Source organism: Spermophilus citellus, assembly GCF_964194105.1.
Source record: "Spermophilus citellus genome assembly, chromosome: 4".
In the NCBI taxonomy this organism is placed as follows: Eukaryota; Metazoa; Chordata; class Mammalia; order Rodentia; family Sciuridae; genus Spermophilus; species Spermophilus citellus.
This window is the reverse complement of record NC_138185.1, coordinates 153,761,942-153,780,485: the sequence shown is the minus strand read 5'-3', so window position 1 is coordinate 153,780,485 and position 18,544 is coordinate 153,761,942. Positions and strand designations below refer to the sequence as shown.

At 37.6% G+C, this 18,544-nt stretch overlaps 1 protein-coding gene across 1 annotated transcript in view; it reads left to right on the top strand.

Moving 5' to 3' along the window:
• Positions 1 to 18,544, top strand: part of ARMH4 (armadillo like helical domain containing 4) — a 113,801-nt gene that overhangs the window by 8,589 nt on the left and 86,668 nt on the right. The window contains exons 2-4 of the mRNA XM_081291387.1: positions 1,008 to 2,408; positions 6,657 to 6,893; positions 8,765 to 8,968. Coding sequence (XP_081147513.1) covers positions 1,064 to 2,408; positions 6,657 to 6,893; positions 8,765 to 8,968 — 1,786 coding nt within the window. The 5' untranslated portion in view covers positions 1,008 to 1,063. The remainder of the gene's footprint in view (positions 1 to 1,007; positions 2,409 to 6,656; positions 6,894 to 8,764; positions 8,969 to 18,544) is intronic.

Genomic DNA, 18,544 nt, shown 5'->3' with positions numbered 1-18,544 from the left:
TTTTTCTAAAAATACATTTATTTATATTGCTTATTTATTGTATTTTTTTCTTCCTTACAAATTTTGAAATATGAACTTTTTGCCATAATTTTTATAGTTGTTTCAGAGAACAAGAAATGATTTAGCATTTTAAGGGTATTTTAATTGAAAATCATCTAAATGTTTCTTTAAATTCTTGAAAGCAACTAAAATCTAGCTTTTTATGATGATATTTTACAGGTTTTAAAACATACTTGTCTTAGCCCATTTGTACTGCTATAACAAAATACCATAAGCTGGGGAGCTTATATTCAATTCCCAGCATCAAAACAAAACCCCAAGCCTCAAACTGATTTCTCATAGTTTGGGAGGCTGTGAAGTTCAAGATCAAAGCACCAGCAGGTTTGATGTCCAGGTAGAGGGACTGGCCCATTGAAGGTACCTTTTCATGTGTTTTCACATGGGGGAAGAGGCGAGGGGGTGACTGGAGACTCTTTTGTAGTGGCACCAGGGCCATTCATCAGGGCTGTCTTCGTGATCTTAGGACTTCTCAAAGATGATTAAATTTCACCATATTAATTTGAGGTGGGAGACACAAACATTCCAACAATGGCAACACTTAAAAATTTCTATGAATGAATGTGTAACATCTACTTTATACATCCTGGACATATTGCTGTTTCTGAGTCATTTGACTACATGATTATTAGAGGATTAGGATAAGATATTGCAAATGTGACTTCAAGGGTAGTTTATTTCAAGTAGGTGTTTGAGAAACAATGAACTTAATACTTGAACTGTGTGTACTTTTTTCTAGGGAGCTTCAAGTTAAATGAGCTACAGAATTCAGCAGGGAAAAATGAACTGGGTTATCCATGTCCCAAGGGTACAAAGAAATAGAACAGCCCTCTCTTACATACCTACTCTGTGTGTGAAGTTAAGCATTATTTTACTTATGGTTTAAGTTAAAGGGACTTATTTACAAAATATATTTATATGACAGTTTGATATGCTTTATTTTTCTGCAGGACTCAATTACTGGAATTGTCAACTCTACTAATTTAAGGCACATTTCTCTTTCACTATGAGCAGACCAATTGTACTGAGCATTTTTCTGGCTTTCTGTAGCCTTCTTTTTCTCAACTTTGCCACACAATGTCTGGCCTTCCCCAAAATGGAAAGAAGGGAGTTGGTACATGTTCGTGCAGAAGAATGGCAGCCTGAGAGGATGAACACAGATGACCTAGAAAACACCTCCATTACTCCGAAACAGACTCCTCAACTGGTGTTCTCTGAAGAAGATCAAATGGTAATGTCAACAGGACCATCAGCAGTGCCAGTAAATGAAGTACTCTTATTTAACAAGGAAACCCATCCCACAGGAACTGGACTCCAGCAGCCTGACAGCCCTGGTCTTTCCATTGTCACTGAACCAGTGGTCCCAGCAGGTGACCAAGTGTTTGGTTCCAGCCAGCCGGAGAAAATGTCTCCTGAAAGCAGACTTTCCAAGATCATGTTAACTGTCCCTATCACTGAGACTGCTTCACTGAATACTGGCAAGAAGGAGGAACCCTTTAGCAGTACCAGCATTCAGCCCATTGCAGAAGGGACCACAGAAGCAACACCAGGTTTTGTGAAATATGTGAACCATCAACTGTTTGCAACTGAAAATCAGGATGGAGTTAGTCTCGGGGATTCACCTTCATCCCTTAAGAATGCTAAAGAAATGCTAACCACCAATCCAAGGACAGAGAAATTTGAAGCAGACATGGATCAGAGAACCACTTCTTTTCCTGGTGCTGAGTCTGGAAGCCTTCTGCTGGATGGGGAGAAGCTCCTGCAGAAGACAGCTGATCATACCCAGGCTACTGCCACAGAGCACTTGCTGGTGACTTCTGAGTATGCCCTGAGTGTTGGTTCAGAAACGGATAGCCTGCTGGGAGCCCCAGAAGTCACAGAAAGTGTCAGCAGAGCTGTTCCAGCTGCCTCTATCTTAAGTGATGAGTGGGATGATACCAAGCTGGAGAGTGTAAGCCAGATACGGACCCCAATGCTGGAAGACAATACAGACACTCAGGTGAGAATGGAGCCCTTGCAGACAGAGAGCCAGGAGGGGATGGAAGAGGGTCAGCCCTTGACAGAGGCTGCAGAAGTGTCTCCGGGGCTGCCTGAAGAGGAAACAGACATGGGCACAGCCCTGCTAATAGCGCAGGGGGAGAAGAAGTCACCCACCTTCATCCATCAAAGTTCCTTCACTCCCATAGGTCTGATGGAAGATTCCGAAGTTTTCTCTGTGCACATGTTCCAAAATATGGGAGGTTTGGAGGAATCCACCAAGGAAAACAGTGCCATGTTTTTGTCAGAGACTACTGTGTCCATCTCAGAATATGAGTCTGAGGCATATCAGCTGTTGGGAAATGCATTGAAAGGTAAAAGAAAGAAAGAAAAAGAAACAAACAAACTTTGTTTAATTTGGAAATCTTTCAATTTGGTTTTATTTTTTTAAATATTTATTTATTTTTGTTGTTGTAGTTGGACACAATACCTTTATTTTATTTTATTTTTTGTGGTGCTGAGGATAGAACCCAGGGCCTTTCATGTGCTAGGCGAGCGTTCTACTGCTGAGCCACAACCCCAGCCCTGGTTTTATTTTTAATGGCAATTTAGAAATAGATTATTAAAGTTTTAATGAATAGCTAAAGTATTCACATCAAATCAATGTGGTGGAGATTACACCAAACTATAACCCCTGCATATAGACAGACAAGGGGTCTGTAACTGGGGATAACTTTGCCCACCCCCCACCCCTACTTCCTGCCCAATGGGACATTTAGCAATGTTTGGAGACTTTTTTAGTTTTTATAACTGAGGGTTGCTACTAGCGTTTAGCAGATAGAGGTCAAAGTTGTTGCAGAAACATCCTTTAGTACAGCACCCCCACCCCACCCTCAATAAGGAAGCATTCAAGGCAATATATTCATAGCATTGAGATTGAGAAACCCTGATATAGATGGATAGTTTCCCAACATTTTACAGTGAAATGTATAAATATACAAGAAAATGTGAAAATGTTAACTATATACTTAAATAGTGTAATAATGTAGATATTTATGTACTCATTGTTGTAAAATGTATTTGCATCTCTGATATTTCTTACAAAAAATCTTTAGGTAAGTATTTATCTCATAGTTTTAACCATATGAGTCCTGTGACTTTATTTACCCACAAATAAATCATCCAGAAATAAGTGGGGTGGGGGCACATGGATCATCTGCTGACTTGATTCCACATTTCCTACTTTTTCTTGGCCTTTTCATCTGTGAATATGACAAGCTGACAAGCCTTATGTTTGTTTTTGATGGGCAATGTTTTTCTTTTATTATGTGTAATTAGTCAGGTAATAGTGTTGGGAAGGAGAAGCTTAGCATCGAATGCATTTGCTATTTCAAATTATTTTTGAACATGTACAATGTTTTACTTGAGCCAAGTAGCTCAGTTAGTGGAAAATATCAAATTTATAATATGTTTTATAAAGTGTTATTGGGATTTAATTAAAATGATAGATCATTTGATAAGTGATAAAAGGAAGATTTAATTTTATTTTTCTAATTCATTTTTTTCAAGACTGGAAGAACTGGTGTACTATAAGTTTTCATAGAAACTTCCAAAAAATGTCTTGTAAATAGACTTTTTAGTGATGTTAAGACAGTTGGGTTCACATAACTATGAAGATATTAGATATGACTGAACAAGAACATTAATTATCTGTAACATGTATAAGATGTTTCTGGAGCATTAAATCAGCCCCAGATTATACATTGTGCAACTGAATCCATGATTCTTATGTACCAGTCTTGTATTAGCTTCTGTAGATAGAGGCTAAAAAGTAAAATGGATTTGATAATTATCTGATTATTTTGGTTATTGAATATGTTCCTTGGTTATAACCACTTCACTTAACTACAACCTTTTAACAGGCAACTTTTTTTTTTTTATTCCCAGAGCAGAGCATGATACTTGGCCAATTGTAGGTGTTCAATAAGCATAAGTTCAATGGCTAGATAAATAGAGACCCATTCAGACTGGGATCATTATATTTGATTGCTTATCTTGTCCAAATCAAATAGTTTTTCCGTGTTCTTTGTAGAGAGAGGAACAGTCAATTCCCTTAATTTTCTTGGTGTCGCAGAGTTAGAGAATATGAAAGTTGCTATTATACACAGCAGTAGTTATAGAATAACCAATTTTTTTTTCTGTTTTCTGAATATTGTGTTTTTTTTTTTCTGAAGGAAATAATCCAAATGCCGATCACTTTAGGGCCCAAAGACCACTGAGGACATTATCTTTTTCAGGGTATGCAATGATTCCTTGGTGTTTTGGACATGATTAAGAGATGAGTACTTTGGGATTATAGTCAGTCCTCAGATTCAGCTGGTTCAACAGGAGATAAGGTTTAAAAAATATTCTATAGTGAGTATTATATTCTTTTTTTCTCTACAGTAAGTAGGAAGAGTGGGAGATGTTGAGAAATTCCTATTACCGTTGAAAGTTCCATTCCTATTTCTGGTTCTCTTCTTCAGCAGTTGTTGCTTGTTAAGATGCTATGCATTTTGATATTCTTGTTCTTCCATAAAACTATGAACATAGAGCCAGGCATGGTGCTACAATGCCTGTAATCCTATTGGCTTGTGAGGCTAAGGCTGGAGGATCATGAGTTCAAAGCCGGCCTCTGCAACTTAGTGAGGACTTAAGCAACTTAGTGAGACCCTATCTCTAAATAAAATATATGAAAACATGGGCTGGGGATGTGGCTCAGTGGTTGAGTGCCCCTGGGTTCAATCTCTAGTACCCAAAACAAAAACAATAAAACAAAACAAAACAAAACAAAATGAAAAACAATTATGAACATAGGCTTTAGATGTATTTTTTACATGTTCTCCAAAATGTTCATTATGCATTCAAAATTGAGGACGATGGGGAGAACACATGCTACTTAAATTGACAAAACTGTATTATTGTTTTTTTTGTGGCAAACAGAGCATTGTCCTAGGTGCTGGAGATACCAAAGGGCAATGACTCCTGGCTGTCAGGAGATGCACAGTCTTAGTAGAAAAAGAGAGAAGAAGGAAACATCTTAAACAATGGTATAAAGAGCAGATTCAAAACTCAAATAAGAGCTAACTCAATTCCCTTATTCCATAATCAGTTCTATCAAGAGTAAAAATATCTAGAATTCAAAAGAAAAAATAGTCCAAATTGGAAGGAAAGGAAGGACTTTTACCAAAAAGCATACACTGTTTTAAAGCAAATAAATTGTTTATTTTTTTTTTTTAAATTAAGGTAATGAGTTATAGCATGATGTCATTAATGAAAACTTTCTTTGGCTACACCTATAATGTTGTTTTTTCATGTACAACTTATTGAACTTGTTTATATGCTATTTATTTAGAACAAGTATTTTAAGAAAGAGACAATAAGAAATTAAGACAATTAGAAATTAAGTAGATGCTAAGTAGTTGAAATTTCCAGCATAGACCCTCCCTAAGAAGATGGCAAGTCTTTGTCCTTATAGATAGTCTTTAATTATGTATTTAAGGAAAATGCAACATTGTAAAGAAGGTGGACCTGTGACAGATAATGGCTCATTCTATATCTCTGTTTCATTCCCTTTTTGAATCTAAAAGCAAAGACAAATATTCTGCAGTGACCACTCCATTTCATTCCTTGGGCATAATTCACACAGTGGTTAAGAGGGCTGGCTGTGTAACTGCAGGCAGCTTCCTTAGGTTTTTCAAACTTAAGTTGTTCTGTAAATTGGGGCAATTTAGATGGTATTTATTGAATAAATAATTTTTTGTTGCTTGTTAAGATGCTATGCATTTTGACATTCTTGTGTTTTACAAAGATTTAATCTTTTACAAAGATTAAATCTAATTTAATCTTTGTAACAACTCTATGAGATAGATACTGTTGTTATTCTCACTTTACAGTTGAGTAAACTCAAGGTCGAGATGTTAAGTATGTGATTAGGATCACAGCTAGTAAGTGACTGAGTGAGAATTCAGACCTAGGTAAACTGACTGGCCCATGTTTTGACCTATGTTATTACAGTTTCCAGAGAATAGTGTTATATACACCTCCCCTTAGTACAAATGGGAGGAAAACATAAGACAATGCACACCTTGCACTTATTACTGTGTGTGTGGCTCATAACAGAAACTCAATAAACATGAGTTATTGTAATATTATTCCTTTATTTTAAAAGGCTGACTTCCCTTTCCTCTTCAGAAATGCAAATGTGAAAATTAATATACACAAATGCTTCTGAGAATTTTTTAGCATAACTTAGTTCTGTATAATTTGTTTCTTAAAAAAACAATTATGTTAATATTCCAGTGTGGCTGGGAGGGAGCACAGCTGTTGATTTTCCTGCTTTGTTTTGGATTTTATTGTAGTTTTTCACATTAATTTCTCTATCTCTTCTTTAATTGATTCACAACTCCTGAAAGCAGCAGCAGTGACAACATTCATTCATTGGTCTTTTATTTATGAATTCTCCCTTATTTTTCCAAATTATGAAATAGCTATCTGTCTCCCTGCCCCCTAATTTATTAATTAGATAGTGAGCTTAAGGTATGGAAATTTAGTCTATTTTTAAATATTTTTCCCCTTTTAAGACATTGTCACTCAAGAGATGACAACAGCTACTCAAGAACCAGAAGCCACTTTATCCCTGGTGACACAAGAGCAGGTGACCAGAGACAGTGAAGAGACTGAGGAAGGCAAGGAGTCCCCCCTTCTTGCCTCTGATGTACCTGGTGTTACTCAGCTGTCCAGACAATGGGAGCCTCTGGCCACTACAGTGTCAACCACAGCCATCCCTTGGTCTCCCAAAGTTACCCCTGCTGCAGAAGGTAAGTGACAAGGAACAGAATGTGGCAGCTGACTCTATCACCAGCATATATGCATACACCCCACCTGGAAAGGTGGGTGAACTTTTTTTATTTGCAGAGATATGGCACAGCCTAGAAAACAGAGGGCTCATTTCCAAGTAAAATCTCCTGGTGGCTTACCTCTGGGTCCCTGGAAGGCTGGATCTCTTGACAACTGTCTCCTTCTTCTACAAGGCTGCTGTTAGGAGCCAGGGTGGGGAAGGTGAAAACAGCAAGGACCTGGGTGTGACTGTCACTAGCATTTGTGGACTCAAGCCAGTTTCTTAACTTCTGTAAGAACTGTTTTGTTCATTTCTCAATAGTGCCTACTTATAGGTTATTTGATAGATTTGAAATAATGTGTACAAAGTGCTTTCTGTATAGCAGGCTCCCAAATGCGCTCTCTCTCTCTCTCTCTCTCTCTCTCTCTCTCTCTCTTTTGTTTAATATTTATTTTTTAGTTGTAGGTGGACACAGTACCTCTATTTATTTATTTTTATGTGGTGCTGAGGACTGAACCCAGGGCCTCACATGTGCTAGGTGAACGCTCTACTGCTGAGCTACAACCCCAGCCCCTGCTCTCATCTCTTAAGGGCAATGAAGTTTTCAAATCTGGCTGATTATCAGAATCATTTGGAAATTTTAACAGTTATTTTATTTATTTATTTATTTTTATGGTGCTGAGGATTGAACTCAGGGCCTTATGTATGCGAGGCAAGCATTCTATCAACTCAGCTATATCCCTAGCCCAATGATTATTATTTTAAAATTGTCATTTATGGATCTCTGCCTCATTATTGGTCCAAGTAAGGCTTACTTTTAAGTATTTATTGCGCTATTTTTAACAATGTAATAAATAATTTTAATCCTACTTCCTACTCGTTGACAACCTGCAAGCAAATAAAACAAAATGAAAAAACTAAGGCTTTGACAATAATCTACATGGAACCCCATGACTCTTTGCATCTCAACTTGTTCTTCTCCTGGCTGGTAACTGTCTTCCTGAATCTTGTTTTCATAATTGCCCCCACTCTCTCCCCTCACCCCCAATTTTATTGCATCTATATTTACTTCTATAAGTAAACATTTAAACATCTTAGAAATTGTTTATTTATTTATTTTTGGTACTGGGGATTAAACCCTGAGGCACTTTACCATTAAGCTACATCCCCAGCATTTTTTTTTTTTTTGTGTGTGTGTGGTGCTGGGGATTGAACCCAGCCATTTTTATTCTTCATTTGGAGGTAAAGTCTTGCTAAATTGCTGAGGCTGGCCCTGAACTTGTGATCCTCTTGCCACAGCTTCCTGAGTTGTTGGGATTACAGGTATGCACCCCCACATCCAGCATAATTTTTAGAAAAAAAATTTGCTTTTAAGTTTATAAGAGAAAATTGTTCTACAGATGAACTTTTGGGGCTCACAGTTTTTACTTAATATTCTGTGACTAATATCTTCTTCTTGCAGTTCTTTTCTTCAAGGTCGGATAACATCCCACCATGGAAATCTATCAGTTTATTCATCCAATCGTGTATCTTAATACATTTCTGTTAAATTTTCTGCCTTTGGTAATAGATTGTGCACAATCCTGCAATAGAATAGATGAAAGATTTAAAATTTAAAAACGAAGTTTTGATTTGAGGCAATGTATTATCCTGGATGATAAAGTGTTTGCTGTGGACAGTAGGATTTATATGAAATGGTAGGGGGAGCTGGTCTAAATACTGAACTTACTGTGTGTGAGATATTGGTTTTGTTAATCATTTCTTGCCTAAAAGGTGAAAGCACATGTTTACATTTTCCATAATGCATGATGATCATCTTGTGGGTCAAGTCCTATCTCTTGTGTTTGGCAGACCTAACAGACACAGTCACTGGGCCGAGTGAGGATCTGGCACTAGTTTTGGACTCTCTGGTGACACCCCCTGGAATAATGGTGGAAGCGCCCAGCATTTCTCCAACGTTTCCTGCTTTGGAGGCATCATCTGAGAGAACAGTTCCATCCGTGAGTGGCACTAATACAGCTGCCTCATATGGCCTGGACCAACTTGAATCTGAAGGTATCCCTGCTTTGAATGGAATCTTTCTCAGGGTGGATTGAGTGAGAATCTGAGGAAATGTTTTTGAGAAAAGATTAAGTAGAAGTGTATTCAGCTGGCAGGGCAGATCAGGAGTTGGTAGACTCTGGCCTAGCCAAATCTGGCCTAGCCAAATCTGGCCTGTTATCTGCTTTTGTATGGTCTGTAAGCAAAGAATGGTTTAAAAAATATTTAAATGATTGAAAAAAATATCAAAATAAGAAGAATATTTTGTGACATGTAAAAGTTATATAAAATTCAAATTTTGATATTCATAAATAAGTAAGGCTGTATTAGAACACAGTGAGGCTCATTTATTTATGTGTTGTCTATGGCTACTTTGTATCATGGCAGCAGAATTGAGAAGTTGTTATAGAGACTAAATGGCCCAGAAAGCCCAAAACATTTAAAATATAGCTCTTTACAGAACAAGTTTACAATCTCAGGTATACATCAGTGATTCACAACTGTTGTTGAACATTAGAATTACCTTGGAGGCTTTTCATAAATGTCAATGCTTGAGTGTCTCTCACAGTGATTCAGGTTAAATTGGTATAGGGTAGGATCTGGCATCAACATTTAAAAAGAGTACCTGAGAAGAATCCAATTTTTAGGCAGGATTAAGAATACTTGGTTTAAATGGAAAAGATGAATTCCCTCACTAAATGTCCTTGGATAGAAATTTTATTGTCTATATTTTTTAAAGATTATGTGTTATTTATTTATTTATTTTTAGTTGTTGATGGACCCTTTATTTATTTATTTATATGTGGTGCTGAGAATTGGACCCAGTGCCTCACACATGCCAGGCAAGTGCTCTATCACTGAGCCACAACCCCAGCCCCTATCTGTTGTTTTTTAACAACATTGTTCTGTTGATGCTGGGTTATGCCCTCATAGGTAAGGATATTCTTGTATTAGTCAGCTTTCTATCTTTGTGATAATATTCCCAAGAAAATCCACTTAGAGAAATAAATGTTTATTTTGGCTCATGGTTTTAGAGATTTCAGTCTGAGGTCTCTTGGCCAAATTGCTATGGGCCTGTGATGAGGGAGAACATCATGGCGGGGAGCACATGACAGAGCAGAGCTGCTTATCTCTTGTTAGTTGTGAAGCAGAAAGAGAAAAAGAGAGGGAGGGGAGGGACACGATACACCCTTCAAGGACATGCCACAGTGACCTATTCCTCCAACTAGACCCCACCTCTTAAAGTTTCCAATATCTCCCAATAGCCCCAGCAGTTGGGGACTAGACTTTTAATTCATGAACTTTTTTTTTTCTTTTTTGTCTCTGGGGATTTAAACCAGGGATGCTTCTACCACTGAGCTACATCCCTGGCTGTTTTTATTTTTTATTTTGAGACAGATCTCACTGAGTTTTCTAGGCTGGCCTCAAACTTGCAATCCTCTTGCCTCAGCTTTCTGGGGATATAGGTGTAAGCCACCACGCCCAGCAGTACATGAGACGCTGGGGGACATTCCAGACCTATACTACAACAATTCTCCTATTTCTCCAATAGGCAGGCTTTTGATGTACTAAGACTGAGAACTTCATGCCAAATTACACTTTCCAAGACTTTGGGTTTGAGCATGAAAAAGATAGTTGGAACACAGCACATCAACCACACAAGATTAGAAATATAAACCATAGTGATGTAATTACTGTAATCAGCATTTTGATAGGTGAACAATACCTGGCTGGAGTTGTAAAATGCCCAGAGAACTGTCATATAGGTAAACTAGTTAGGTAAGCTCTAGGGCACTAAATTAACCACATGTTTGATGTAGTAATGACACATATGTATGTGTTATCTACTGTGGGAAAGGTGGCTTAGCTAAGGTTTGCAGGAGACTTTGTTGCAGATTTTCAGGGTAATACTGGTAATGTGCTCACAGAGAAATATGACATTTTAAGAAAAGCGTGGAGAATTCCACTGTAGAATACTCAGTTAAGAAATGGACCAAAACGGGCTCAGAGGCTAATGCCTCTTGCACTCCACATGAAGATAAATACCATCTGACTTTGATTTTAGTGTGTCATATATCTGTCTGCTCTCCTTGATGCCATCTGGAAAAAGCAGGTTTCCTCAAATTAACCTGAGTTAAAGATGACAGCTCTAGTTGGCAGAGCTCATTAAATCACAGGGAAAAATTATATTTGTGAATAATCTATACTTGTGAAACTGCAGTGATTTTCTAAATTTAGTAGATGATGGCAGTTGTATTGAAATATGTTAGAATTTTCCTGGTGTGCCTAAGATGTCCTGGGGCTTTAGTTCTTTTCTTCTACACAGTTCCATTTCAACTTCTTTTTGAGAACATATTTTGTCAGTTTTTTATCTAAATTATGATCCTTGTCAAGGCTTCTGAAAGACATTTTTGGTTAAAAGTTATTCTTACTGCTACATTGTGGGGCTTAACGTTTGGAAAGAGCACACAATTTTCTCTAAATGGTGTACAGGGTGTGCAATTTATGCTTAATTAGTCTGTATTAATATTATCACAATTAATTTTTGCTGGTGAATCTAATGCTTGGAAAGCTGAAGAGAGTGCACTTATTTAAACAGATAACCCTACTGTACACTGGTATTTTTTTCACTTAGTCCAGGGTTATAAATACAGTTTGAGGTGTTGATTGCTTGAAGCATTTATTTTTTGCTGTACTTGGAATTAAACCCAGGACCTGAAGCAAGCTAGGCAAGCAGTGTACCACTGAGCCACATCCTCAGCACCAAGGGGCTTAAGCATTTTAATCTACTGTAGGATTATATCCAGAGGAAGAGAGTTTATTTTTATCCAGAACAAAATATTACTTATGTCAAGTTATCTTTAGTTGCCTTTCAAGTTTTAATCTCTGTGATGTGTTGACAAAGGACATAGAAGTCTTTCATTTAAGATGTGTGTTTTATTATGTCATTAATCTCTTTATATGTTATCTTAATGTCTTCCTTCCCACTAGGGGGCAGGAACATTTCTTCAGCGAATGAAGTATTTTTTCTCAATGGGATATGGAAGGGGACATGCCCTTGTTAGATACCAGACACCCATGGACAGAGAACCTTTGTGGAAATTTCTGAATCCACTGTCCTGTTTATCCTCTAGATAAAATTAACAGTCCAAATCAGTCTAAAAATTATAACTACTTGCTGCCCTGTCTTCTTTCCATCTCTCCAACATGATGACTGAAAGGGTAGATTAATTTCCCAGGGCTGCCATAACAAAGTGCACAAACAGGATGGTTTAAAATAAAAGAAATTGCTGGGCGTGTTAGTGCATACCTGTAATCCCAGCGGCTTGGGAGGCTGAGGCAGGGGGATTGCGAGTTTCAAAGTCAGTCTCAGCAATAGTGAGGCGCTAAGCAACTCAGTGAGACCCTGTCTCTAAATAAAATTAAAAATAGGGCTGGAGATGTGGATCAGTGGTTGAGTGTCCCCGAGTGTCCCCTAGTAATGTGCCCCCCTGCAATAAAAAAAATTAAAAATTACAGAAATTTATTCTTGGGCAGGTCTGAAGGCTGGAGACTCCTGAATCTAGGGATAGGCAGGGCTATGCTCCCTCCAAAACCTCTAGGGTTGGATATGCCCTTGTCTCTTCTAGCTTCTGGCAGCTCCAGATGTTCCATATCTTGTGTCAGCATAACCCTGTCTCTTTCCACAGCCATCTCCTCTCTGGGTCTGTGTTCTAGTTTCCCTAGTTTTTATAAGAACATCAGTCATTGGATTACTGTCCACCCTAATGACTTTATCTTAACTTGATTACATCTGCCAAGACCCTATTTTCAAATAAGGTCAGTTCACAGCTATAACTGGTCAGGACTTGAGCACATCTTTTTTGGGGGTGCAATTCAACACATAACAGGGTTCCAAAGAGTTTGCCAGCTGTTTTTGAAGGTAGATGTGCTCTGCCTTTGGAACACCCACCTGAGTGCTGTGAATTGGTAGAGTGGGAGAGGTTTGGGTGTGTTTTACATTTATTAGTCACTGAAGACAGCCTCTGTAAGTGTGTGTCACCTTGTGCATATTTCATCACGTTTTTTACCTTGTCAGCAAAAATGTAGTTTGATTTTTGAAGGGATAATGGTTTATTTTTCACCCTGCCTGAAACATTTTACTTCATTGTATGAATAAATATTTTCAAGACAATGGAAAATGCATTCTACTAGGTCTGTATTAATCATTTTTGAAATACAAACATGTCATCAGTGCTCTATTTTTTTATTCAAAATGGGGTAATGTCAAATTTTATACATGTATTTATTTATTTGTTTATAAATGAATAAACTAACTTTTAGGCATAATCTCTCTATAAGTTGATTTCCTTCTCTTGTTGAATTTCCTTCTCTTGTCATTCTCTGGACAAAATGCCAATTTAAAATTTCAGATTACTTTTCTTTTGGGTACCAGGGATGGAACTCAGGGGCACTGGACCACTGAGCCACATCTCCAGCCCTATTTTGTATTTTTATGTAGAGACAGTCTCACTGAGTTGCTTAGTGCTTCACTTTTGCTAAGACTGGCTTTGAACTTGCCATTCTACTGCCTTAGCCTCCCGAGCTGCTGGGATTACAGGCTGTCACCAGTGCACCAGGCATTAGATTACTTTTGAAACATAGTTGGAACACACTTTCTTCTTCTTTTTTTTTGGTTAACTGTCTATAAAGTATTTTAATACTAATATCAAGTGGAATAGGGCTTAACAATATCTTTTGTTTAAAGAAGTTTCACTTTCTGTGTATTAGAAATCCAACAGAGGTTATCTATTTGTTCTGTTTTTTTTTTTTTTTGTATACTCCCATGGAAGATGGAAATTCATCTGTGCTATAAAATTTTAACAATAATCCTATAGGAAAAAGGATATCAGGGTTCAGGGATGTAGCTTAGTGGCAGAATGCTTGCCTAGCATGCATAGATCCCTGGGTTTGAATCTCAGCACAGCAAAAAGCAAAGCAAAATAGAACAAAATAGTCCCCCAAACTCCAAACCAAAAAACCCAAACAATTCAATATTCAGAAAAATCTAATGGGGATCTATTTGCACCAGGTAGTAGGTTTCTAAGAATGTGTGGGAGATAGGAGTACAAACAGAGATTTCTCAGTTTTATGCTTAAGTCTTTGATCTTCCCCCTCACCCCTGTCTTAATATCTGGAAAGCGAAAACCACCTGGTGCTCGCCATGGTGCTGAAAAAATATACAGGAAGATGAATTTGATTGTACTCTCTTAGGATGACTCTGGTTTGTTTATTGTTCTGTTACAAGAGAAGAGGAAATTCGAGTGTTTCAGAAACCATGACTCCTTGGTCTGATTGGTTCTATTTACTATCTTTCTGTGAGTATAAGTGTTGGGTGTTGAGGCCCATGTGATTATCCCAAACTATTCCCATTCCCTCCCCTGTTTCAAAAGTCCCATCCCCTTGAGGCCCTTTTTATAAAGCCAAGTTTATGAGATTTACTTTGGTGGCTGTGATGTGTATTCAATGTTGAAATCCATGTACTGTGTGATAAACTTGCACTGTTCCTTGTTCCTTTTGATTCTGTTGTGTGAGGTTAAGAGTGTTTAATTATGTTGAGAATGGGCACAAGTTTTGACTTTGTTCTTGAAAAAGCTTTGCTTTCTGATTTATTTATTTATTTATTTTTGGTGCTGGGGATTGAACCCAGGGCCTTGGGCATGTGAAGCAAACACTGAACCAACTGAGCTATAATCCCCAGCCTTCTGGTTTACTTCTGTTTCAATTACAGAACCCTTTAAATGATATACAAGTGGGGAAAATGTGGAAAGAGTATAGTGGAATATATTCTTTGATTTTAATGTTGATTTATATTCTGACATACCCCACCTCCAGATGTCTGTTTTGTGGGGATAATGGGGATTAAATTTTAAAAGTTGATAACTCTGTTAACATGGAAACACAAAACACTTAATACTTACTGTCCAATATGTTAGGAAGGGATCAGATATTTTTTTCTTGTTTTCATCTATGCATGATTTTCAAGTGACACATATGACCAATTATGAAACAGAAAATTGCTGGTGATTTTGGTTATTGACTGATTTGTGCGGTGACACTTGATTGTCTTGTCCTGACATTGTTGTGCTTTCTTTTGAATTTATGACGGAGCTTCATCTTTAAGCACCTGTGTGCTCTGTAGGTTAGTTAGTTCAGTAGATTCCTTAGCACTCAGAGTGCTCATCACATTTGCTAAAAATATTCACAGGGCCAGCAGTGTTTCAAAAATATTTAAAATCAAGATTGTGATGTATTGCCATAAAGCTGTGTTCACAAATTCTGCTCTCGAAGCTGACATTCACTGATTTTTTTCTGGCAACCTTTCTTATCATAGGAAATTCAATTATTAGTAGCATCACAATTAAGTTAACATTGTTGTAGAGTTGGTTCCCCATTTTTTTTCTCTTGGTGCCTTTCTAGCCCTGATCAGTACTGCTCAGTAAAGTCACCCTTAAACCCTCATAAAATTATACATAGTGGCTCACGATGACAACAGAATTTAGCTTTGCATATATTCTATGTTTTTATTTATTTATTCATGGGTGCACTTACCAAGTATTTGGTGGTTAGAATAATGCCAAGAATAATTAGGAGTGGATCTTGGCTTTAGGAATTACAGGTTTTAGAAGAGGTAAGATAGATACATAAATAAAAATGCAAGGTGGAAGGCGAAAGTATTATGAAAAAGCACATAAAGAGGACATTTAGAGCTGGGAGAGAGACTTGAGCCAGCTTAGAGAAACACGGAGTAGATGTATCTGCTTGTGCACGTGTGTGTAAGTATTTATCAGGGGTGTTTCTATAGGTAAATTTGTATGTGTGTGTATCTTTATCTATAGATACATATTCATCACTTATTGATATTTATAGAAGAATAAATGGTGACAAAAATAAGAAAAAATTGTAAAAGATGGTAAATAGGTAACACCTACCACACTAGTGATGGATTATTTCAGAGACATATAATCAAGCAAGTTTTTTCTAATTTATCTGGTTGCTTATATTATTCTTTTTAAGGTGTGGTACCAGGGATTGAACTCAGGGGCACTCGATCATTGGGCCACCTCCCAGCCTGAGGCTGGCTTTGAACTCGTGATTCTTCTTTCTCAGCCTCTGAAGCTGCTGGGATGACAGGTGTGCCCCACTGCACCTGGCTAAATGAATTATTTTTTTAAAATTTTTTTAGCTGTACAGACACAATACCTTTGTTTGTTTTATTTATTTTCATGTGGTGCTGGGGATCGAACCCAGTGCCTCACATACTAGGCAATTGCTCTACTACTGAGCTACAACCCCAGCCCAATGAATTATTCTTTTTTTTTTTTAATCAATGAGTTATTCTTGAAGAATAGCTTTTATTAACAGGAACAACTGCTTTTCAGTGTAGAAGAGGCAACCAGGTGCCTCAGGTCAACAGAGCTCTGATGTATAAGAAACCATACTGTTTCTCTGGAGAGGGTTGTTCAGATCCCAGGCAAAAGCATTAGTTCCAAATGACTAATCTAGGCTCATACTCAAGGGTTGAGAGTCCCTGTGGGGGCAGTTCAAAGCAGGGCTTTCTGCATGTGGTGATTTTTGTGCAGTTGTTGAAGCAAATATAGAAGTATAAAATGGATTGCAGAGATTTTGAAGGTATTTTATGTTTGAAGAAAAATAAGCATTTTTCAAGGCATGATTGTTTTCAATATGAGAATAAACATATGTAAATATTCTTTTACTGGTGAAAAAATGAGAATTTTATTGCTTTGGAGTACAATTATATGTCTAAAAAGGCATAAAATAAGGCAAGGAGGTATCAATTGCACTGTGTTTGTCTATATTCACCAGGAACAAATTTCTCTCTGATCTTGGGGCTAACTAACAAGCTCCTAGGCTCCTGGGTCCTGACCTGTTCTGTGCTCTCTCTGAGAATGTTTTTTTTTTTTTTTTTTTTTTTTACTCTAGTCCCAAAGCACTGGGCCAATTTTTCAGGCAACTTGCCAGGTTTTCTGGCATCTTAGCTCTTGGCTCAATTCCTGTATGTAAGGTAATTTCTTATTTTTTCCTCATCACATAGAAAAGGAAGAACAAGATGTAAATTTCTCCCAGTGTCCACCACCAAATAGCAAATGCCCATCCCTCTGTACATACTGTCTGTCCTCTTTCCAGATTGGACACACCTTTAATCCCTAGGCAAGTGAGCATCTGCTGACTGCCATGATTAACACCACATAAATCCCACCCTTCAGAGGAAGTTCCATCCCTGTTAGAAGCCTGATTTATTTCTAATCAGTACAACACTGTTCTCACCACACAAGAAATATATCTATAATAATGGGTCATTCTGTCGTGTTCTATAGCAGATAATACTGAGAGCTATGATGTTCCATAAACAAAGGTCAATGGAGTTAAAATTAGGGGAACCAGAAGGAGAAAGAAACAGTCCAGCTCAAACTTCTCTATGAAGCTCTCAGACTACCCATCATGCAGGTACGAGTGGGAGATAACTTTGCTTCTGGTCTCAAGTGAATATTGACTCAACATTTAGCATCTTTAGACCTAATTTTTTTACATCTATAAGGCAGATTGATTGATGTTTTTATCTCTTGGCTTATTGTATTTAATGAGATCTTGTATATAATGTTCTTAGCACAGTTTTTTAAAAAAATAATTAGTTCCAATTTGTTATACATGACAGCAGAATGCATTTCAGTTCATAGCACACAAATGGAGCACAATTTTTCATTTCTCTGGTTGTACACAAAGTAGAGTTACACCATTCGTGTCTTCATACACGTATCTAGGGTAACGATGTCGGTCTCATTCCACCATCTTTCCTACCCCATATCCCCTCCTTTCCCCTCTTTCCCCTTTGCCCTATCCGAAGTTCCTCCATTTCTCCCATCTTAGCAGTTTTTGACATGGAGTAAATACATAATGTGACTTAGTTTTATGATTGCTGACTCCATTTCCTTAATATTATACATCATTTATCATGTGCTACTAGGTATTGATTGTTGTAATGAAATACATCCTCTCCTTGCAACCATGGGCCAGAGGCTGGGTAGATAATGTTAGCAAGTAAGGAGGAAGGTGCAGAAGACAGTAGGGGGTACTGCCCGAGAGAGCTCACGCCCCTTCTGAGCCAGACAGGTTCTGTTTGTATTGTTGCCAGGAGGAGAATCTGAGCTCAGTGATTCCAGGTCTCTGAGTCTTTTCCAAGATAAGCTGAGCCTTCTGATTTTCATGTAGAATATTTTGATATTTTTAAAAGTATTGTGAATCAGTTCCAGAGTTTACTTATTCTATTTTATTTTTATTACTCTGCATACCCCAAATGAACCTGCCTTCCCAGACATTGACCATCAATTTGTAACCTCTTAACTGAATTCTCTACAACTTGCTGAAGAACAGGATTGGATCTTTCTTCTTAGTCATGTGCACCTTGGCCTGTTGATGTGAGGGGTTGGGTATATGATGATCCATGGTTAAGTGCCTGGTTTTACAACCATAGTCTCATTTAATTGATGTGCCTCCTGCTTGCCTTGCCTTGCTTGTTGTTAAATTTAGTGC